Source organism: Propithecus coquereli, unplaced genomic scaffold (genome assembly GCF_000956105.1).
Source record: "Propithecus coquereli isolate 6110/MARCELLA unplaced genomic scaffold, Pcoq_1.0 Scaffold322, whole genome shotgun sequence".
Taxonomy (NCBI): Eukaryota; Metazoa; Chordata; class Mammalia; order Primates; family Indriidae; genus Propithecus; species Propithecus coquereli.
Genome location: NW_012148864.1, coordinates 686,378 through 710,501, shown reverse-complemented (window position 1 = coordinate 710,501; position 24,124 = coordinate 686,378). Strand labels below are relative to the sequence as shown.

The 24,124-nt window shown below is 48.0% G+C and overlaps 1 protein-coding gene across 1 annotated transcript in view; it reads left to right on the top strand.

Moving 5' to 3' along the window:
- CYFIP2 (cytoplasmic FMR1 interacting protein 2) overlaps window positions 1-24,124 on the top strand; it is a 116,488-nt gene that overhangs the window by 29,599 nt on the left and 62,765 nt on the right. The window contains exons 6-17 of the mRNA XM_012650394.1: window positions 1,031-1,212; window positions 2,995-3,091; window positions 4,436-4,564; window positions 6,324-6,428; window positions 8,255-8,346; window positions 10,169-10,286; window positions 12,619-12,738; window positions 13,218-13,343; window positions 18,510-18,676; window positions 19,416-19,563; window positions 22,700-22,853; window positions 23,826-23,982. Of these exons, the coding sequence (XP_012505848.1) occupies window positions 1,031-1,212; window positions 2,995-3,091; window positions 4,436-4,564; window positions 6,324-6,428; window positions 8,255-8,346; window positions 10,169-10,286; window positions 12,619-12,738; window positions 13,218-13,343; window positions 18,510-18,676; window positions 19,416-19,563; window positions 22,700-22,853; window positions 23,826-23,982 (1,595 nt within the window). The remainder of the gene's footprint in view (window positions 1-1,030; window positions 1,213-2,994; window positions 3,092-4,435; window positions 4,565-6,323; window positions 6,429-8,254; window positions 8,347-10,168; window positions 10,287-12,618; window positions 12,739-13,217; window positions 13,344-18,509; window positions 18,677-19,415; window positions 19,564-22,699; window positions 22,854-23,825; window positions 23,983-24,124) is intronic.

Here is a 24,124-nt window from a genome sequence, read left to right as displayed (position 1 = left end):
GGCGGTGATGCTGAGCAATGGGGAGTGGCTGTACAGACAGATGAAACATTGCTGGCCTGCTGCTCGCCTCCTGCTGTGCAGCCTGGTTCCTAACAGGCCATAGACCAGTACAGGTCCGTGGCCTGGGGGTTGGGGACCGCAGCTTTAAAATATAATTCAGACCATATTTTCTTTCCTTAGATCTTCCCATGTCTCCCCAGCTTGCTCAGTGTCCAAGCCCAAGCCCTCCCAAAGGCCTACAGGAGCCAGTGGCCCTGGCCCCCTCTGTCTCCAGTTCCTTTCCTATGCTCACCCCACTTCAGCAACCCAGCTTCCTTCCCATCCCTTGAACATGCGTCAGCGCCTTTGCACTGGCTGTTCAGTTACCCTGTGCCTTTCTCCTTCTCCTCTTTCAAATTCTGTTTCTAAAAGCCACTTCTTGATGATTTCTTCTCTGCTTTCCTCCTTAGAGGGTGGCTTCTCTGAACCCTTCCCACCTTCCTTCCCTTTGTTATTTTTTCTCCAAAGCATGTATCACATTCTGATAAAGAGAATTTGTTTTCTGTCTTCTCTTACTAGAATATAGCTCCTTAGGGCAGAATTTGCTTATTTGTTTGTTCTGTTCCCTTCTCTACTCCAGTGCCTAGATGGTTGCCTGGCACATAGTAGATGCTCATTAAATAGCTAGTCGATGAATGAACTTGTTTTTCTTTCTGAATGTCTCTTCTCCTTCTCTACCTCTTTATTGTCTGGTACCTGACACTGTCCTAGGTGCTGGGGATACAAAAAATGAATAAGATATGACTCATCTCAGTCAATGTGTGTCGAATGAATCTATTGGTTTGACTCACGTGGGGGCAGGTTCTAGTTTCCACTCTAGAAGTCGGCTTTGGATTTAAGGACTGCTCTGAGAAAGACTGCCTGACAGATTTGCCTTTCTCCAAATGCCCAGCTCTGATGGGCCCCAGGAGAGCCTTGGCCCTGCCCCCACTAGAGAGCCCAGGGAGCCCCCCAGCTGCCCTGGCCTCACTCGCTGCTCCTCTGCCTCCAGCGCAAGGCCATCGAGCGGTTCTGCAGCGAGGTGAAGCGGCTGTGCCACGCCGAGCGCAGGAAGGACTTTGTCTCCGAGGCCTACCTCCTGACCCTGGGCAAGTTCATCAACATGTTCGCTGTCCTGGACGAGCTGAAGAACATGAAGTGCAGCGTCAAGAACGACCACTCTGCCTATAAGAGGTCAGGGCGCCCTCCCCGTCTCCCTTCCCCAAACTGGGCCCCTCCTCCTGGGCAGCCACCACGTGGAGGAAGAGGATGGAGCCCTTCTACCGGGTCATTCTCCGGTACCACGCTAGCCACTCCCAAACACAGCAGGGCTAGGCCCGAGTCAGTGTGGTTTGAGGAATAGGATGCAGAGCTGGGTCTTGGGGGAACCTGGATCTTTGCAGAGGTTTATGTCTCAGGATGGAATCAAATCTTCATTTCTCCCATCTGTGGAGCATGAATATGGGACCAGTAAGATAATGGTAAAAGGGTTACGTTAGTCACTTTGTGTAAGAATCAGAGAGCCAATTCAAAGTGCTTATGTAAAAGAAGGGAACGAATTGGCGCTCAGACCTGGAGAGTCCAGGCTTCCCTGCGCCAGGTGCTCAGATGATGGCGTCAGCTTGACTTTCCTCTGTGGCGGCTTCATTCTCGAGTGTCTGGTGGCCTCGGGCAGCTTACAGCAGCTTCTGCCTCCAGCCAGGGTCACAACCCTGACTTCTAAAGAAGGGGAAGATGCTCTTCCTCCCAAATACTTCAGCAAAAGTCCTGAGGAGGATTGCGTTTGGTCCAGCTCGAGTCGCCTGCTAGCCCCTGCATCGGTCTCTGGTGGGGGCCAGGGGTGCTCTGCTTGGAGTCAGGGGTCTGTGTCAGCTCATAGGAAAGGAGGACTGAGAATGAGGGAGGGGTCATTCCTCTCCAGAAATCAGGTCACAGATCCCCAGAAGTAAGGGAGGGCAGTCAAAAGCATCAGATATCCTCTGTGTTGGCAGAGGCTCAGACGAGCTGCACAGTGTCTAGGGACATCTCTTGGGAAGGATTTGCCATGTCACTGGTAAGACGGACCCTCCTCTTTGAACCACGTCCTCCTGGGATGCTAAGGTAACTGCAGAGATCGGGCTGAATCTCAGTTTTATCCTCCTGAGTCAACTGTGAAGCCTGAGGCTGCCCAGCAGGCAGGGGCTCATCTCAAGGCTGACTCCGAAGTGACAACTTCAAGTAGATTTCAGAGATAGCTCACAGCGTAATCTCTTCCCCCCAGTTCTGCCCAGTTGTGGCCAGCCGCTTCCGTCATGGCCACAGTCCACAGCCTCTGCAGCCCCGCTAGGTCGTGAGCAAGGTGGGGTGTCCTGTCTCTGTTTTCACAGTTCATGGTGACGCAGGTGGCACCAGCACCAGGTTAGGCGGAGAAGCCCGAGCAGGTGTGGTTTTCTCTCCTCAAGTCCTGCTTGTGTTCCCTCTGCCCTGACCCTTTCACCGGCAATCCCGTTAGGTTAACTAGACTTCTGTTATCTAAACAGTGCTTTGCTCTAGAAACATTGAGGTTTTCCTACAAATACCAGAATATGCAACAAAAACAAAGCATCCGACCTGTGATTCTTCTTCATAACTTACTGTGTAGCTTGCCTGGCGGTCACAGCAAGGTACAGGGTGCTCATTTCGCCCCCTGTATTACCTCTCCTGGCTGATTGATGGGATACTAGTTCCCCTTAAACTTTCTGAGATTTCAGAGATTTTCAGTACGTTTTTGCCTTTTAATTTCAGGGACCCTTAATTACAAAGGGTATAAGCGGCCCCAAAAGAAATGACTTCAGAGCACACTGTGCCTTGATGTTAGCATCCCCTGGGATATTTGGAGCTCGTTAACCTTGGGGACAGTGGCACTCTGGGCTAGGTTGTGTCGGGAGCCCGTGAGGCGTGGCCTTGGCAGTTGCGTGTGGACGGTCCTCTCTGCATCACCTGCTGTCTGTTCTCCAGGGCGGCACAGTTCCTGAGGAAGATGGCGGACCCCCAGTCTATCCAGGAGTCGCAGAACCTGTCCATGTTCCTGGCCAACCACAACAGGATCACGCAGGTGAGGGCAGAATCCTCGTCAGTCCTGGCCTGGCGTCTCGGGGGATACAGGCCGGGGTCTCGAGGTTGTGTGGGCCGCGAGCCCAAGCAGACAAGCTCAGTCCACGCCTTCCGTTTCCACTGGCCTATGTGAGAGTGAGAGAAAGCTGCAGACTCAGTCTCCCGTCCCAGCCAGATGGCCGTTTCCCCCCTCCAGATTTCATCCCCTGGAAGCCCTTTCAGCCGGTGCTCTGCCCCCGCATCTGTGCAGAGGTTGACAGCATGGGGTCTAGAGTTAGGCAGCCTTGTTTGCTCATCCTGGACTGCCTCTGACCCATTGTGAGACTTTGGGCGAAGTCCAAGCCTCAGTGCGCTCATCTGTCAAATGGGTTTGTTAGTTTAAGCATATTATGAGAATCCATCTCACAGGACTATTGTTAGAAATAAATGAGATGGTATTTAAAAAGCCCTCATCATGCAGAGCCTGACAGATGGTAAGAGTGTAAGAAGACGTAGCTATCGTTCAGCTGCCACGCTTTGCCAGGGCACCCCCTCTCAACCGTCACTTCTCCTGTTCTACCCAACATGACATAACCCGTCTCCACCTCTGTCAGTGCAGAGTAAACAGGTGCCAGCAAGAATGCCTGCAGGACCCAGGCCAAAACTGAGAGGGGCCTCCACCTTCCAAGGGTTTTCAGGCTCAAATCCCTGTCCTCGAAACCCTGGGGTTGGCAGGGCCCTCGCTACTTTGTGTTAACTGCAGAAGGCTGCTCAGCCACCGAGGCTCCAGGTTTTCTCTCCTGGAGCCCCGGCCCCCTGTTGCCCGTGGAGAGCACCAGCCGTGCCCTCCTCTGGATGTCCCGCAGGAGAAGGGGGCTGGAGTGGGGGCCTCCTTCCCTACCAGCAGATGTTCCTGCACTGCTGTGTCCTGCTAGCAGGGAGACACCAGCAGGCCCACCTCTCCTCCTCTGCCATGGTCTGCAGATACATCAGAGATGAGTCCACATCCTCAAAACTAAGCTGAAATGACTACAAGCCCGTTGCTATAAAGCTGAGCAGATTTTCAGCTCAGCCCAAGAAAGCACTTTCTAGCCATCGGAACTGCCAGGGAATAAAACGGAGCACGCAAGTGGGGTGCGTTCCTGCCGTGGGAGGTGCGCAGGAGCGCTGACCAGCCCCTGCGGGGACACTGGGGAGAGGATTCAGGTGTCAGGTGCTGGCTGGCTTGAGGGCTCCCCTTCAGCTGGAGCTGTCCGCGACTCTGGGCCTTCAGTGGGGGGCCATGTGCTCAGTCGCCAGCCACTGGGCCCAGGCGCCGGTGCAGGACACATGCGCTGCCTAACCAGAGGGTGGCGCTGCTGTTTAGTGTCTCCATCAGCAACTGGAAGTGATCCCAGGCTACGAGGAGCTCCTGGCCGACATCGTCAACATCTGCGTGGACTACTACGAGAACAAGATGTACCTGACCCCCAGCGAGAAACACATGCTCCTCAAGGTAAGACTCCCTGGGCCATATGCCACAGGGCCTGCCCTCTAACCTCCTCCTTATTTAAAATCATTTCTAAAAAATAATAGTTGTTTTTTCTTAAACGTAAATACAGATCTTACAGCAGGTACTAGTTTGCAGCCTGCTCCTTTCCTTTTAGTATGCCATATTCGCCTTCCAGGTGCCATTAAGGATTTTCCTGTGGTGTAATTTTTAATGACTGCTGGGTATGCCATCATATGGGGACGTTGTTATTTAACACATCCCTGATGGCTGGATATTTGTTTGCTGAACTACATTAAACACCCTTGTAGTACAGCCTTTGTGCCCATCTTTTTGTCAAGCCAGACTTCCTGGAAGAGAAATCGTCAACTCAGAAGGCAGAATCTTCAAGCTTTTGCTACATTTTGCCAAAATGATCACAATTGTTTTATCAGTTTACAAGTTTCATTCCAGAATTATTGTCACACGTATTGTGGAAAATCTGGAGCATACAGTAAAGCATAAAGCCCTGCCCTGCTGTCTCCATTTTACGTTTTGTAGCACCTCAGTTACGTTTGCAGGGCTGGGTGGCTTTGTGACTTGTTCACTCTGGCTTCCCTGCACCCATCAGAAATCCAGGGAAGTCACCCAAAGTTGAGACGGCCTCTCACCCGCAGTGCGGTAGCCATCCCCGGGCTTGCTGTCTCCACAGGCTGGGTCACTAAATTCCGTTCCACCACGCAGTTGTAGATGGTGCTTTCCAATTCCCGGACCCTCCTTTTCCCTCGCCCACCTTTAATCCCTCCACACCTCCACCTCCCGGCCTTCCTCCCTCTCGGTCCCCCACCCTCCTCGGCCGGGCCTCCCCCATGGTTTCCCCATTTCCTCTCTGCAGTTTGCCTTGGTGACCACAGGTGCCACCAGGGGGTGCCACCCACCTTACAGGGAAAAGTGTGGCGTTCATCCTGCAGGGCAAACTGCACCCAAGGGGGACGAGACCTTAGCAGGCTCTGGTCTCCCTCCTTGATGTCAGATGAGAAACAGAGGCACGGAGAGAAGTGACTTTCCCATGGTCACACAGCTATTCAAGCCCCTTCAGCTGTGCACGTTCAAAGAGCAGGCAAGCCAGCATTCAGGAGATTTAAGTAGATGGAAATCAAGAACGCTGACTTACAGCACATTTTCACGAACAGGTTCGTTGTTAAAAAAGTCACCAGTGGCTCCTTGAGAACCTTTACATTGTCGGTTCTGTGGGGAAGGAAGTGGAAAGATATGTTTACAGTCACTCACTGTTCGGCAAGGATTCGTCAGGTGCCTGGGTGTGCCACAGCCCAGGGACACAGCGAGGAGCTGGAAGCAGTCCTTTCTCTCGGGAAGGACCTAAGTGAGCAGATTTTGTCGACAGATCCTGGTTCAGCTTCTGTCTCTGCAGCTTGGCTGTGTGACCTTGGCAAGCTGTCTAACCTCTCTGCGTCTCTGATTCTTCATCGATAGAATAAGGTTATTGTATAGAACTTACAAGATTGTTGTGAGAATTAAGAATAATGTTTGTTACAGCCCTAAGCACAGACTCTGGCCCATTGTAAGGCCTGAAGAATTAGCTGTCATAATAATTTACTAAATTTCTGTTTGAAATTAGACCTATGTTTCCTGTCTTGATTGGAAGACACATGGGTTTTTATGATTGGATGTCTCTACAAGATGTATGGATGTGTGTATTTTTTTTTTTTTTTAACTTTTCCAATGGATGTGATTAGCCTCTGTGCTCTGCCCCTTCTCATTCTAGGTGATGGGCTTTGGCCTTTACCTGATGGATGGAAATGTCAGTAACATTTACAAACTGGATGCCAAGAAGAGAATCAATCTTAGCAAAATTGATAAATTCTTTAAGGTCAGCCACTGGGGCTGGGGCAAGGCAGAGGGCTGGGGTCACCAGAGCCAGGATGTCTTTGGGAAAAGGAATGAAATTAGCCAGAAAACTGTGGGGCTTATTAGTTGGGCTGTACCTCCAAAGAGCCCAGGAGGAGGCGAATGGAGTGACAGGGCCTGCAGCTGCGGTCGGCAGAGGAATTTGCTCTGTGGAAGGCCGCACGTGAAAGCCACACATGCCTCTGAGTCTCAGGATTCAGCTGGGATTTGGCTGGGAGGCCCTGTGAGTCTTTTTGCATGCTGTTTTTTTCCGTTTCCTGAAATCTTTTGTCACCTAAGGAAAGAGGTGCATCCCAAAGATAGTGTCTGCTTTAGTTTCCAGTATAAATCAGAGTTCACAGAAATAGGAGGATTAAAGCCTGGATTTTAAATTGATTCACATTTGCAAAATCACAGCTTTGTGCTTGGTCCATAGAAGGCCACCCCAGCCTTCCCTCACCTCTGGGCAGAATTCCCCATCAGCATCCGCATACACCAGTCCATTCCAGTGCCTCCAAGATTCGATCTTTTGGCCCCAAATCTTTAAAAACTTATAGTTAAATTAAGCCTTTGAGATTTTTGCAAGGAGATTTTATACTTTGGAATTAAATTGCATGTTATCAATTTATTCTAGCATTAGGCACTGCAGGCGTGGAGTGGGCCTGAGGGGTCAGACATGGGATTGCCCAGCTTACCATGAACAGCAAGACCCCTTAAAGGCAGGGTCTAGGTCCCACTGACTCTTCAAGGTGAAGAGGAACATAAGTCACCAAGAGGAGACCTGTGACTTTTCTTCACTTTTTTTCAAGGCTGGAACTTTTACTTTTCTCTTGAGTTGCCCCAAATGAAAACAGGACTCAGCTTGGGAGACCCTTGCAAAATCTGCCTTAAGTCAGCATGAACGAGATGAGGGTAGCACAGAAGAATACAGCCTCTCCACAGACAGGCCTGGGTTTAAGTCTGGCGCTGCCACGGCTGGACGGCTTTGGGAAAGTCACTAAATTGCCCTAAACCTAGTTCCCCAGTCTGAAAAATACGAATGCTAAGGACATCTACTCTGTAGGGTTCCCTGAGGACTCAGTGGGATTCCATAGGTGAGTCAGAGCCCTGGCTTAGAATCAGGGCTCCTGGAATTCTAGCTGGTCTGACTTTGGCAAAAATCACGTACGCTGTTTAAACTTCAGTTTCTTCACCTGGGAAGCGGGAGTGGTAAAAGTACTGACTTCACAGGGTTCTTGTGTGGTCTGAGATACTGCCCGTAACGTGCTTGGCACAGGACCTAGTGCGTGAGAAGCAGACGTTAAATACCGGCCTCCCCTCCATTCGCCCTGGCCTTTGATGGGGAGTTGTCTGCCCTCTGGTGTTAGGCGTTACTATGGTGTTCATGACTTTCACGGTGTAGACTCTCTCGGGAAGGCCACACCCAGCCAGCGGCACTCAGACACCCGCATAGCAGCAAGGACCCTCGAAGCTGGGGAACATCAGAGCAGAAAGGACCCTGCGCTGGGTGGTAGGCCGTCTGGCCCTTGGCCTTCCTCCATTCTGCTGGCTGGTGACCTTAGGCAAGTCACTTTGCCTTGCTGGGCTCAGTTGCCTGGAACACAGAGTTGGTTGGAGGCAGAGGAGGACCTGTACACAGGCTGGGGCTCCTTTTGGTCCCAGGGTCACACGGTGGCACCATCAGCGGAAACTAGGGCTTGGCCCCCAGGCACACCCAGAGCCCTGCCTCCCCCAGTGGGGTGACAGTGAAGACTGCCGCGCTCCTCCCCACCCTCGGCGTCTCACGAGCTGTGTTTGCTTCCTTTGCAGCAGCTGCAGGTGGTGCCCCTTTTCGGCGACATGCAGATAGAGCTGGCCAGATACATTAAGACCAGTGCTCACTATGAAGAGAACAAGTCCAAGTGAGTGCCTGCCGTAATGTCTCTCGGCTCCCGCGAGGACACCCAGCCTGGGCAGGGAGCCAAGGGGCCACTTTAGCCCCTCCTCCCTCCCCAGAGCCCTGGGCAGGTGCATTCCGTCAGAACACTGGCGCCGGCTGGAGGGGAGCTGCGGAGGGTGCTCTGAGCCCTTTTGTTTCCGTCCTTTGCTGCCAGGTTCAAAAGGGCCAGAGCACAGCCACGCCCCTGTCCAGCCCAGCAGTGACCGGTGTATCCCGTCAGTGGGACAGCTAGAGCCCTCCTCCTTCCTTTGAGAAGGGGGGCGGAGTGGCTGGCCCTCAGTGGTCGGGGCGAGAGGCGGTGTCATTCTTCCTCACCTGTGCAGTGAGTCCATCGTGGAGTGTGTGGTCTGTCTGGTCCCGACGATGGAGTAGGTTGACAGCCTCACCTCGGGTCACTTTACAAACCACAATCCCAGGTAGCCTGTGCTCAGGCCTGGGGTGTCAGTGTCTCACAGGAGTTGGGGTGCATCTGGCTTTTCCTTGGCTACCTCTTTGATCTCTGAGGCTATCAAGGAGGTTCCTTCTGCGTGCGTCTTGCTCGAAGTTGAGTGGATGTTGCCTTCCCATACAGAGGGGAACTGGCATCCGTTAGTCCAGGGTGAGGGTGTCAGTGCCTTAAAAAGATACGAATGGCACATCTTTGAACTGCACCCGCCTGGACCCGCTGCGAAGGAGTCTCCCCAAGGAGAGCCAGTTTAGTCTCTTCACAACCCTCCGGCTGCTAGGGTGTGGAGAGGTTTTGTAGGAAAATCAAGGAGTGCTGAACGCGTTTCTTCACTTTCCCTGCATGACTTCCCGACCACCTGAGGTTGGTTGGGAGTGGAGGCTGCTGGGGGGACCAGGGTGGGGTGTCAGGTTTGAGGGGTGGTATGCCCCATCCCTACACAAGTAACTCAAAATGAAAGCGATAGCAAAGGGTAAGCCCGGGGAAGACCATCGCCACTCTGCTGTTCTTCCGAGGACCACTTCAGGGACCCTTTGGAAATACTAAATTCTCCCCAAATATGTTTCTGCCTTGTGTGGTGCTCGTGCTTAGACTCTGCTGGGTCACCAGTACCCAATGGCAGGAGAGGGTAAAGGGAGTTGTCTTTTGTCTCGGGTGGGTGGAGAGAGAGGATTTGCATTCATTCACTTTCTCCATGATTCAGGATGGTTTTCCCAATGACATCTTTCCAAAAAGAGTTGAGGAGAAAGAAGAGAGGGTGGGAGAGGAGGAGAGGGTGGAGAGAGAGAAAGAGTAGAGCAGGGGGAGGGAGGAAGAGAGTGCAGCCAGGTAGCTTCCCTCCATGGGGTGCTTCCGAGTTGCCAGGTCACTGCTGGAAAGAGGCATAATCCCTTTTAGGTCTCCCTAGTCCTGGCCCAAAGGCCCTCCAAAACTCAGCTTCACCTGCAGACTGTTAGTGCTGTCGGAGCCAGCAGACATGTTCAGGGAGGTTGCCCACCTTTTTATTTGCATGGATTGCAGTCCTTTGTACCCCTAGAGAGGCTGGGGTTCCCCCTTCTCGTACTGCTGGTAAGTATTGTGGACTACATGTCTGGAAAGGCCTGCCATGGGGTCTTAACAGAGGCTGGCCCCAAGGAGAAGGAGGAAGGACTACTCCACTAAGCCTGTGGTCCCCACAGAGTTGTACTTAGAGGGCTCTCTTGCTAAGGTGGCTGGGGATGCCTTTTGGTGCCAGCCAGGGGAGCCAGCCACGCTAGGTGAGCCCCAGGAGCAGCTCGTGCCTGTCCCACCCAGGCGCCTGGGGCCGGGCCCCACTCCAACCCCCTAATTGTCTATCCAGGTGGACGTGCACCCAGAGCAGCATCAGCCCTCAGTACAACATCTGCGAGCAGATGGTTCAGATCCGGGATGATCACATCCGCTTCATCTCCGAACTCGCTCGCTACAGCAACAGTGAGGTGAGCGTGTCTGGCTGCTGGGATGTGGGCTGGGTGGGTGGGCCCAGGACCAGACGGGGTGAGGAGCAGCAGGGAAGGACATGAACCCATGGGTGCTGGAGAGCTGGAGTGAGGCAATGCATGTCAGAGGCAGAAGGGCGTGGAATTTAGAGACAGACTGAGGTTAACACTAGTTCTGCTGTTGCCCTTTGCAAGTTATTAAACATCTCTGAGCCTCAGTTTCCTCATCTGCACAATGAGGGTAAAAAGAGTATGTATTCATTGAGAGGATTAAACGATAACGGTGCCTGGAGCATGCATTGTGCCTGGCGGATGGTAAGGGCTCAATAATTATGAGTTCCGCCTGCACGTGATCCAACCCATCTTCACCCTGGATGGCGAGAGGAACCGAGTTCTGAACACTCACGCTCAGAACACCATCTGAACATTTCTAAACTACACAATAGTAAATGATCATTGTAAAAAACCGGAAATACAGTTAGTGAAACTAGGAGACCATAAAAATCTCCTGTAATCTCAGTAATTATGTTTCATTGAATTTTCCTTTTTTTCTAAGTATTTTTTAAAATATGGAAATGTGATCAATGCACAGACCTCAAAAAAATAAAGATATGCAAAAGGAGAGAAAATTGTGTAAAATCTTGCCATCCCAGAACCAATTATGATCGATTTTTGGGTATATCTATCCTTTTGGATCTTGTCCCACGTACACCCTTCTAACATGTGTTGTTTGATAAACACAGGGCCCCATATTGCTTTATTCCCCAGCTCTCATAGATGGCTCTGTTCTACCCTCGTTTGCTCCTGGTTCTGCCATTGGCTAGTGGCCATAGGGATCATGCTTTCCAAACCCAAACTCTGGGGATGTCTTTGGTCACAGAGCAACATATTGGAAATGGGGACAGTCTGACAAATGCAGCAGTGCGGTCGTTAGACCAGTGGCCCACATGGACCAGCATCAAGCCCGAACCTTCAGCTTTCTTAACCACGTATGTCAATCCACTGAACTGAAGCTACAGGAATAACTTACCTTGAGTGCTAGGGCTCCTTAATTCCCAGTTAAGTTTTGGTGTGGTCCAAAAGTGGCATATTGCACTGGCCAGGGATATCTTTAAAAATTACATGCTTTATACATATGTATGAACAGTCGATTCTCATTATTCTCAGTGGTTATGTTCTATAAAGTGGTCACGAACTCTGAATTAGCAAATACTGAATCATCATTCCAAGGAAAAAATACAGAGTTACATTCCTGGGTGCCTCTGGTCACATTTTTGTCAACCGATCTACGTGTTATACGTGCTTCTGTTTAAAGACCCTTTATGTGATATATGTTGTTGGTTCATTAACATTAATTCATGGCCAGCAGCACTGTAGCTTATGCCTGCGCAAAGCTCATCTAAAGCACGCATATTTTCATAAGGTGTGCTACAGCTTTCTTATACATAGGAACACCGTGTAGTACATTAGACCTAAGCTTGGGGACCATTTTATGTTGTGAAATCACCAGTAAAAAGCACAAAAATATGGACAACATGGCATTAAACAGACCACGAAAAGGACACGTGTTTACAGTATGAGAGCTGAAACAAGATGGCGGAGAGTCACTTTGTCCTCAGCTGGGAATGTGCATGTGTCTGCAAATGACTGAGAAATTGCAACAAGTGTTGATTTTGGGGTTACAAATACATTTTAGCAAGTAGGTTAATTCAAAATACAGAATCTACCAATAATGAAGACTGGCTGTATCTGTATATATGTGCATGTACATATACGCACACACATTTGTGCATATACACGTTATATTTCATTGTGGAATATTCCACATACAGACAGATGTCTGTACCAGTGCTTTCCAATCATTGAGTCATGTCTAATGAATGAATTGTGAAGTCAATTTTGTGGTTTATGATTAGCATTTTTGTATGAAATAGAATAAAAAATCAGGAAATCCCATGCATTAAGAATAAGATTGCTTTGTGAAAAATATTGTTGCATACATGTATTTAATATCTCTATGTAAGTATGTGTTCCTGAGTTACTATATAGTGTGCCCTTCCTACTGTGAATGCAATCAAAAAAGTTCGACAGGCGATGCCCTGTAGTATACCAAGGTGGGTATAAAGCTCTGGCGTCACACCACCTGAACTTGAACCCTCGACTGTTTGCAAGCCGTGTAGCCTTCAGCAAGGCACCTGTCTCAGCCCCAGTTTATCTGTCAAGGGGATATAATAATAGAACTTCTCTGTAGTGTTCTTGGGGGGAATCGATGCAATAATGTGTAACAGTCCCGGGCACTTAGACAGCGAGTGTGATGGTCAGTGTTCCCCAGGTGGTGACGGGCTCGGGGCTGGACAGCCAGAAATCAGATGAAGAGTATCGCGAGCTCTTCGACCTGGCCCTGCGGGGCCTGCAGCTGCTGTCCAAGTGGAGTGCCCACGTCATGGAGGTGGTAGGTGTCCTTCAGACAGAGGGCCTCATGCTGACCTCTGTTCCCTTACATTCTGCCTCTTTCTCTCCCCAGCACTCTTTTTAAAGCAGCTTTATAGAGATGTAATTCATATACCACATTATTTACCCATTTAAAGTGTACGTTCATTGGTTCTTAGCGTATTCACAGAGTTGTATGACCACAATCAAATTTAGAACATTTTCATCACTTCAAAAAGAAACCTCGAATTATCCCCCAGCCCTATGTAATCTACTTTCTCTCTGTAAAGCTTTCCTTATTCTGGATGTTTCACATAAATACAGTCATATGTGGACTTTTGTATCTGGCTTCTTTTATTTCACATTTTCAGAGTTTATCCGTGTTTTAGCGTGAATCAGTACCTAGTTCCCTTTTTATGGCTGAGTAATATTCCATTGCATGGCTACGCCACGTTTTGTATATCAGTGGATGGACATTTGGATTGTTCCCACTCTCTCCAGTACTCTTGGAAGCTGGTTCACCCCACAGACAAGTTCTGCAACAAGGACTGCCCTGGCACGGCGGAGGAGTACGAGAGAGCCACACGCTACAATTACACCAGCGAGGAGAAGTTTGCCTTCGTTGAGGTAGGTGCTGACTCGCTGCAGCTCCTCCCCACCTCTCCGAGACTGCTGTCTCAGGCCGTTCTGAGCAAGATGACAGCGTTGGCCCTCCTAATCTGCACACTCTTCCCCGTCCCCTTCTCCCATCCGAATCAATCTGTCAAAAGTTGTTATTCAGAAATGATTAGAAACTCATTCTGTTCTTAAAAGTCCAAAGAAAAATGTCCACTCCACTAGAAAAATGGGCAAAAAGAAACCAACAGAAGAAACAAAAGTGAAAATGAATGGCTAAAAGAGATATAAAAATGCCCAAACTGATAAGTGGTCAAAGAACTATAGATTAAAAGTAAGATGGGATCTAGGGTTTACCAATCAGGATAGCCAAGATTTGAAAGAAGGGTGGTGTCTGTTGCAGGTTGAAGTGTGGTAAATAGACGTTCTGAGATATGATTGGTGTCCAGTCTGCATTTTATAGGTTTTCCACAAAGGCAATCTGATCATATGTATTCACACTTTTCTTTTTTTTTTTTTTATTTCAGCATATTATGGGGGTACAGATGTTTAGGTTATGTATGTTGCCCTTGCCCCCTCCCCCGTATTCACACTTTTAATCTAGGAATATATCCCAGGGAAATAAGCCAACTGTGCAGAGACATATGTACATGGGTATTTATCATAGTATTATTTATAATACCAAAATATGTGAAGGAACTTAAGTGTCCTTCAACATGAGACCAGGTAAATAAATTAAGATACAACTATACCATTGAATACTATGCAGTTGCTAAAAAAGATATATTTACATGGAAAGCTATGCTAAGTATATTAAGTTAAAAAAAAAAAGATAACAGCATGTAAAATGATTACTTTTACATTAAAATTAATATACTTTTGTATATTCACTCAAAACTGAAGGGCATAAATATTTATATATACCAAAATATTAATAGTAATAATTTCTGGAGGAAGGACTCTTCCTGCTTTATAACTTTTTAAATTGTTTTTTGATTGTTTGATTACAAAATAGTATCTCTATTTGGGAGGAAAACTCATTCAGACTATGTTGTGAGTGAAGCTATCTCTTTGATGACCATTTGAAACTTACAAGAGACTGGTCTAGAGGTCAGAGGCCTGGATCCTAGCCCTGAGCCCTGGGGACAGTTCATTTCTAAGCCTCAGCTTCCTTATCCGTAAAATGGAGCTAATAATCTCTGCCCTCTCCCTTCCCAAGGTTATTGTTGAGAATCAAACAATAATTGTCAAATGAGAGAATGGAGGTAGCTGAGCTTTGAAAACTTAAAGGATCATACAAATGTAAGAGGTTAGAATTGTTATTTAGCAGATCTCCAAGCTGCATTTTAAAGGACTGAGGCTCGGTGGTATTGTTTCAGAAAGGAGAAACATTCTAATCACTCTCAACATTGTCCTGAGTGGCCCCCAAACCTCTTGGCCCTTCATAGTCAACCTGGAAAAAAGCTTCCCAGGCCTCATCACTGGAAGAGAAATTCACCCTCAAGCCCATTTAAAATGAGACCTATAGTCACAGGGTCCAGGCAACTTTGTAAAACTGTTTGTGTTTCTTTCCTTAATAAAAGGGATGCACATGCTCTATCGGTGATTTAGAAAATGCTCCTCCAGCCTCACTCCTGCCTTTACCTTCCCCCAGCCTCCTACCATCATCCAGATACAACCACCAGGAACATTTTACTGTATTTCCTTCTAGTTCTTATTTTGCTATACATCGAGAGGTCTTATCATTTTTATCTTACTAGTAAAACATGTTTAAAAGTTTAAAAAGAAAAATAGTTCTACGGGGCCTGTAATAATAAAATAAAGCAAAAGTAGTAACCTGCACCACCCCACTCCGCTCTGAATCCCCAAATAGGAAACATCATTCAAGTTGTGAAGCTATTTCTTCTGGTATTTATCACCATGGTTCTAAGTAACAGGCTTCTGAGACTATTTCTTGGTTTTTCAATTTATGACATTTTCTGTTGATTTCCTACTTTGGGAGATAAGGATTTAGCTCTCTCATCTCCACTTCCCACCCTTCCCAACACACCCAGCTCCCTTTCCCCCATCTTCCCATAATAGTAAAGTCACACTTTTTAGTAAAATCAGTAGTCACCTTAAATTATTATGACTAGTAACTCTGGTTCATCACCAAGTCACATGGTCTAATATGAGTACATTTTTCTTGTGCCACTTTTGTTTTTCCTAGAATTAACAAAGCCTTATTTTTTGTTTTTTCTGTGAACCTATCAAACAGGCAACCATAAACATACCAACAAAATGTAGAACTTACAAAATAATCCATCACAATCATTATTTTGTGTTTTTTTTTTTTTTCTTAGAGCCATTCCTCCTGAAGTCCTCCTTCCTTTTTTTCTAATCTGCGGTGGTTTCCTCCGGACCAGCCAGGCTACTAATCTGAGATGCTCATCATCATTATCTTGAGGGTCTTCCTTTTTCTTCATATTGGTGACAGAGATCCTCCAATAGCTTCCTAAGAAAGGGATTATGGGGGGAAAATGTTTGAGAGCTTGAATGTCTGAAAATCTTTTTATTCTGATCTCACTTTGTAGTTGGCTACATATAGAATTACAAATTTTTTTTCCAAATTTTTAGAAGTGTTATTCTATTGTCTTCTAACCTCTGATGTTGCTCTTGAAAAGTTGGATTCTATTCTCATCCCCGATTCCTTGTTTTTTCCTCTGCAGAATTTTTAATATAATAGCTTTATTGAGATATAATTCACATACCCATAAAACTCACCCCTTTAAAATGTGCAATTCAATTGGCATGAACTCCTGGGCTTAAGCGATCTTCCTGCCTCAGCCTCCTTAGTAGCTGGGACTACAGGCAAATGCTACTGTGCCTGGCTAATTTGTTTTTGTAGAGATAGGGGTCTTGCTATGTTGCCCAGGCTGGTCTCAAACTCCTGGCCTCAAGTGATCCTCTCACCTTGGCCTCCCAAAGTGCTGGGATTATAGGCATGAGCTACTGCAACAGGCCAGTGCTGCCTAATTTTACAACACTTTTGTCACCCCCAAAAGAAACCCATACCCATTAGCAGTCACTTTCCATTCTTCCTCTACCCCTGGTCTCTAGCAACTACTAATCCTACTTCCTATCTCTGTAGATCTGCCCATTCTGGAGATTTTATATAAATGGAATCATATACTATGTGGTCCTTTGTGACTGGCTTCTTTGATTTAGCATACTGTTTTCAAAATTCATCCATGCTGTAGTATGTATCAGTATTCCATTACTTTATAGTTGAAGAATATTCTGTTGTGTGGATATACCACATTTGTTTATGTATTCATCAATTGCACATTTGTGTTGTTTCTTTTTGTCTATTATGGATAATGCTTATATGAACACTCATGTACAAGTTTTTGTGTGGAAATATGTTTTCATTTCCCTTGAGTATATACCTAGGAATGGAATTGCTGGGTCGTATGGTGACTCTATGTTTAAAGTTTTGAGGAGCTGCCAGACTGTTTTCCAAAGTTGCTGCACCATTTTACAGTTCCCAGCAACTGTAGGGTTGCAATTTCTTCACATCATTGTCATCACTTTATTATTGTCTTTTTCATTTTAGCCATCCTCGTGGGTGTGAAGTGGTATCTCATTGTGGTTTTAGCTAATAACTAATAATAGTGAGCTTTTAACTAGTGATATTGAGCATTTTTCTATGCTTATTGGCTATCTGCCTTTGGAGAAATGTCTATTCCAATCCTTTGCCCTTTTTTAATTGGGTTATTTGTCTTTTTATTTTTGAGTTGTAAGAGTTTTTATGTATTCTTGATACCAGTCCCTTATCAGATGTATTATTTGCAAAAATTTTCTCCCATTCCAAGGGTTTTCTTTTCACTTTCTAGATGGTACCCTTTGAAGCTCAAAGGTTTTTAATTTTGATGAAGTCTAATTTATTTTTTCTTTTATCACTCATGCTTTTCATGTCATAGCTAAGAAACCATTGCCTAATCCAAGGTCGCAAAGATTTACTCCTGTTTGCTTATAAGAGTTTTTATAATTTTAGCTCTTATATTTAGGTCTTTCATCCATTTTGAGTTAATTTTTGCATATGGAGTGAAGTAGGGATCCAACTTCATTTTTTTGCATGTGCATATCTAGTTGTCCTTGCACCATTTGTTAAAAAGAATGTTCTTTCTCCATTGAATTGTCTTGGTTCCCTTGTCAAAACTCAGTTGACCATAAATGTGAGAGGTTATTTCTGGACGTTAAACTCCCTTCCATTGATTTATATGGATACCTATATGCCGGTGCCACAGAGATTTGCTTACTGTAGCTTTGTACTAAGTTTTGAAATCAAGAAATGTGAGTCTTCCAACTTTGTTCTTCTTTTTTTATCTCTAGAATTTTATAGGCTCATCTCTTTATCCCTGCTTTTCTGAAATTTCACTGTGAGCTTAATGAGGACCTTTTACATTCATTTTTTTGGATTCTAAATAGACCATTTCAGTGTGAAAACACATGTACTTTAGGACTGAGAAATTTCCTTGTATTTTAATTTTGGCAATTTTCTCCTCTCTGTTTTCTTTCTTTTTTCTTTCTGGGTTTTCTGTTTGTCAGATGATGGGCTCCCAAAATTTGGTCCCTAATTTTTTAATATTTTCTTTCTTATTGTACCTCACTTATTTTTGGTCTGCTTTATGGGGATATTCCCTTAAATTCAACTTTCAATTTTATTAGGATTTTACAATTTTGGCTATCATATTTTTAATGTCCAAAAGTTCTGTCTTGTTCTCTGCATGTTCCTTTTTCACAACACCCAGCTCTTGTGTCATAAATGTGATCTCTCCATAACGATATTATAGTTTTTTGTAATCAGCTCTATTGAGGTATAATTTATAATTCAATAAACTGCATCCATTTAAAGTGTATAATTCAAAGAGTTTTGACAGTTGTTTATATACCTGTGAAACCACAAACAGAATCGAGATACAGAACATTTCCATCTCGCCTTACAGATTGTTTTGTTACTTTGCAATCCGTCCCTCATTCATTTCTTACCTAGTGGTGAACTGGCACTTTGAGTAGCACTGGCCTCATGTTTCCGGATGTTTCATACCCTCCTTCCCCCGCGAGGTGGTGGCGGGTGGTGGGCAGGCTGGTGTGCTGAGGCTTGGTGACCCTGACCCGTGGTCTGTGCCTGGCCAGGTGATCGCCATGATCAAAGGCCTGCAGGTGCTCATGGGCAGGATGGAGAGCGTCTTCAACCAGGCCATCAGGAACACCATCTATGCAGCCCTGCAGGACTTTGCCCAGGTGACGCTGCGCGAGCCCCTGCGGCAGGCGGTGCGGAAGAAGAAGAACGTCCTCATCAGGTGCGTGTGCAGATGGCCCTTTTCAGGGACACGTCAAAAATAAGTGGTGCTAAGTGCAGGCTGGAGAGGAAGTTCCTGCTCAGTCAGCTTCCAGATTAGTCTCTGAACACACGCAGATCCTTCCAGCAAGTTCCAGGGGTTCTCCTTAGGAGACTGGACATTTGGGATGAATGAAGCCTCCATGTCTGGGTTTGAAGCCCTATTCACTCGTTGTCTAGCTGTGTGAACCTACTCAAATTACCGACTTTAGAACCTCAGTCTTCCTTATTCGTAAAATGGGGATGATACGGTACCTACTTCGTAGCCTGTTAGGATGACGAAATGAGATAATCCATGTGTAGACCTAAGCACATGGCAGCATGGGGTCGGTATGCGATACATATAAGCTATTATGAAAACTTTAAATATACAGAGATTTGATGATTTCCTATAACCAAAAAGGAAAAATAATCACCCTACCTCACCCAAGTTCTTTCTCACTTCCCGGACTCAGAGGTGAGTTCGCAGACATCCAGCAGGCATCAGAATCATGTGGGACGCTTGTTAAAATGCAGATTTCTGGACCACACCTTAAATCTGTTAAGCAGCACTGGGGGGAGGCAGGAATGAGCATGCTTCACAGCACCCCAGAATTCTAATGCCGGTGGTCCCGGGACACGATGGGCCCCAGAGACACACACACGCAGTGCATCCTGCCGGTGGTGAGACCTGGTCTGAGTCTCAGTTCTTCCTTCCCCAGTGTCCTGCAGGCAATTCGGAAGACCATCTGTGACTGGGAGGGAGGGCGAGAGCCCCCCAACGACCCATGCTTGAGAGGGGAGAAGGACCCCAAAGGTGGCTTTGACATCAAGGTGCCCCGGCGTGCCGTGGGGCCGTCCAGCACACAGGTAAGTGGCTCCAGGCCCAGGCCAGCTTCATTGACTCAGAGGCCAACCGGGCCATGGCAGGTAATCGTGGTGGGACCGTGGGACAGGGCGATAGGGCCCCTCGATCAGGAGGGGCAGGGTTGAGCAGCTACTCTGGTCTTACTCCTCCGTCTTGTTTTGGTATAGAAAGGAGGACCACTGGCTTAAGATTCAGGAGACCTGAATTCTAGTCCCAGATACCTGTGTGACCTTGGGCATGTTACATAATCTCTCTGTGCCTCAGTTGTCTAATCTGGCCAATAGGGATAATAGCATATCCACCTATCCTGGCTATCTTGCAGCCCTACGAAGCACAGATTCCGAAGTGCAGGAGTTTAAAGTGGAATCTGTGTGCATCTGTCCCGTCTCTCTTTAATAAGCCCCTGCCCCCGCCCCTGCAGTGACATCCTACCTTGAAAATTCACAATTTCTGCCTCTGACTTGCTATGTGATCTTGGGCAAGCACCTTGACCTCTCTGAGCTCTGATTACATTCTCTGTAAAATGAAAACTTTGGATGAGATCATGTTACTGACAAAACACCCCTTATTCCCCACATCTTCCCCAAAGCACAGGTGTCCAAAGCCCTTGACCCCCTCAGTGAAAGTCTAGTAATCAGAAATATTCAGTTGCCAGCTAGAGCTGCCGTGCAATAAGAGGTTGCCTGTGGCTAATCCAAAACCGTCATAAAATTACAGGGGGAAAAAGTGAAAAATCTGGGCATCTTAGCTGAATCCTTGCCTCCTACTTAAGGATAAACAGTTTCTGGTCATCTTGCTAAAGTATTGAAAAAGCAGGTGGATCCCATTGCAGCTTTAGGGGTCTTACAGGCCCCAGAAGCCCCAGGCTGAGAACTCCTGCTTCACATGATCTTTAAGCCCCTTTCTGCCCTGGATCCTCCGAGGTCCACCCCCTGACCCTCCTCACTGTGTGTGTGTCTGTGTCTGGCAGGGGACTGGGGGCTGGGATAGGGGCGAAGTGGGTTCTGGCAGGTTCATCATAACTTCCCTTGGCTTCACAGCCCTCGGCCAGCTGGCGTTACTCTCACTCGCTGGTCGTGGAACGTCCCACGGAAGCGTCTACAAACAGGTCTGTGGAGTACCAAGGGTCAGAGACCTTTCCAGCCCAGAATGTCCCAGGGGGCACTGAACAGGGCTCGCAGGTGTTTCTGTAAGTCCTAAGACACGAGTGAGGAAGAGACAGACGAGGCATGAGAAAAACTGCAAAAGAGGATGAAGGAGGGGCATTAGCAGAAAGAGGGGAAGAAGGAGCATTTGTATAGCCAGTGTGAGAGGGGAGGGTCACCAACAGTGACCCCCACACACCACCAGGGCATGCCAGGTGGAACAGACATATTTAGCAGACTCCTAGACAGCAGAGCTGCAAGAGCTCTTAGGAAAAAAACCCAGTCCCTCCCCCTGTTTTACAGATGGGGAAACTGAGGTCCAGAGAGGGGAAGTGACTTGTCCAAGTCACAGGTGAGTCCCAGGTAGAGGTGGGACAAGAACCCAGGTCTCCTGACTCCCACCCAGGGCTGTGTCACAGCCTTCAGAACACGGTGGACATGGTGTCTCGCATAGCTGGGACGTAGACTGTTCTGGTGAATTAAATGCTCTGTTAAATAAAAGTAGGTGGGGACAGAGTTCACCCTCTTATGGATGAAGCCAGTCGTCAGACAGTCAGAGTTTGACATAAGCCAGGCAGCACCCACTCGAGACTGGACTCTGTGCATCGTTTCTTTGAGGACCTGGAAGGCCGTCATGAGAAGAGCGCGTCTCGATGCTTAGGGATGTTGGGACGCGCCCACTGGCAGGGCTGCGGACGGCGCGCTGTCTAATGAGCCGACAGCCGCAGTAGTTCCTTTACCGTGAAGGGAAGCCCTGCGGCAGGGACGGTGTCACGTGCTTCTGTGGCTGCACTGCCTAAAGCAGTGCCAGGCATGTGGCGGGGTCGGTCCCAGAGCACATCCAGAGGCAGCAAAGGTGATCGCGGTTGCTGGGAGGTTGGAGCATCTCAGAGGTGGCCTCTAGCAGTCGCGGCGGCGTTCCCACCGTATACAATACCTCTTGCTTTTCTCTCTCTCTCTCTTTCTCTCTCTCCCTCTTCCCTGTCTCTCCTGCCCTCCCATCCCTCTTCCTTCTCTCCTATCTATGTCTTAGGCCTGCCAGTGGTCCCCGAGGGCTTTGTTTCACCCCACTGGTGGCACACAGGGCCGAAGAGGCTGCCGATCCCTGGTATAACACCGCCTGGCGGGGTTGGTTTGGGTACCCTTCTCGAGGAGGCAGCAAGAATGGACTAGCCTGGCTCCTCAAGGCCCCTTCCAGCCCTAAGATTCACAGACAAATGATGTGGAAAGATCTAGATTAGCAAAGAGAACAAGCCCACCGCACTTGCATCCTTTGCACTTAAGGCACTCTGTAATCAGGAGTTAATTGCCTAGTAGCCTCCTGTGTAAGTACCAATGTTAACCTGCTTTCCACCCAGGATTTCAGCGGGCTGTGCAATGCAGCCGATGCCACCAGAGGGCACCATTGCTCAGTGATGGAGTCAAAAACGCTAAGGGCCGGAAACTTGAGGTGTGGGAGGGGGGTTCATTCTGATCTGACCCCATTTCACAGTTCCTCAGAGTGTTAGAGCTGAAAGGGACTGGTGTGAGAAAGCAACTGGTCCAACCCCCCTCATGTTAGATAAGACAACTGAGGCCCAGAATGGGGACTTTTTTGCCTCAGGTCACACAGCAAGTCAGTGGCAGCGCTTGGCCTTGAACCCTGGTCTTTTAACTCCCAGTCCAGTGCTCCATCTGTGGCACCTGTGGCCATCTCCTCTGATGCCCATGGCCTTGGCTGAGCAGAGCAGGCAGGAGCCTCTTCCTGGGCCTGGCACGACCTGCCCAGGGATGCTGGGCCCTGGGCGGAACTTACTGCCAGGCTCCCAGTCTCCCTCCTGAAGGTTTTCATGGTTCCAAATTGATTTCTCTGGCCCTAAACTGGTGCTTCCTTAAAACAATGCTTTTTAAGAGCAGACATCTACAGAAAAAAATAAATACAGCACAAAGCAACCTTTTCCCCCTGCGTTAGAGGGCCAGCTTCTGACCTTCTAATTTCTCTGTCTTTTTCAAGCTGTACATGGTGCGAACCATGCTTGAGTCGCTCATCGCAGACAAAAGTGGCTCCAAGAAGACCCTGAGAAGCAGCCTGGACGGGCCCATCGTGCTCGCCATAGAGGACTTCCACAAACAGTCCTTCTTCTTCACGCACCTGCTCAACATCAGTGGTGAGCCGCGAGGCCAGAGGATGGGGGCTCAAAGTTGCAAAGAGACATGATGGTTGACCCTAAGGGTCACATTTTTGCCACCAAGGGGGAAACACACACTTCCCGGTAGACTTCGGAAGCTATGCAAGGCCAGGCTCAGTCTAGCTATTCTGACTTAGCTAAATTTGTCTGGGAGATATTTGTGGCCAATTTGTCATGAAGTCCTTAATAGAAGGGGATTAAAAACAGGAATCCCCACGTGCAGACTCACTGGGCCCTAGACCAGCATCATGCTCCTCAGCCGCAGCCAGGAGCCGATTAGCACTTGCTGCTCCTGGCAGAGGAGCCTCCAGGCTGCCTCCCGGTCCTGTGTGCTCCATTCTTCCTCTCCTGTTAGAAAGATGCACGTCGAGGTTGCACAGGACAGGGTGGAGGAAGAGTAGCATCTCAGGGACATGAGAGTCTTAACGTGTCTGTTGGTACTGGAAGGAGTGATCTTGACAAACAGGACAAACTTCTCTGTTAGCGAGTAGCCTGGGAGGGGCCTTTGGGGCCTGCAAACAGTGCGGGATCTGGGAATTACCACACGGAAGGGGTGGGGAGCTGCAGCCCAGCTGAGAGCCGGCACTTGGGGGCTGTCTTGACCCTGTGTGTGTACAGCAAGCACGCGTTTTACCCTTAGATTGCCAGTTTTCAGGAGGGCTTTGTAGAGTGATGATGGAAATCATGCGGGCACCTAAAGCTCCAAAACATCTTCCCCACCCCACACACTACCACTGTCTCTGAAGCTTTACAAATGCAGTTTTTCAAGTAGACGTTGAGCCCGCCTTCAAGTACAAAAGAACAGCATCTACTAATCGGTATTTAGTACCTGCTCTGTACCTAGCAAGCACGGCGACAATCATAACAATAAACACTAATAAAAACAAGAAGAACCAAGGTCTTTTGGAGCTTCCTGCGCGTAACCCGAGGCCCGTTCCCTTGTGCTTGCAGAAGCCCTGCAGCAGTGCTGCGACCTCTCCCAGCTCTGGTTCCGAGAGTTCTTCCTGGAGTTAACCATGGGCCGGCGGATCCAGTTCCCCATTGAGATGTCCATGCCCTGGATTCTAACGGACCATATCCTGGAAACCAAAGAACCTTCCATGATGGAGTAAGAGGCAGGATTTGGCCAGCAGGAGCTTCCTGGGGTGCAGGTGGAGGGAGGATAGTTTTCCAGGGAGCTCTGTTCTTTCCAGACGGAAGTGCTGAGTTGACTAGAGATGATGCAGCGTGCCCCACCCGGGGGAGCCCAG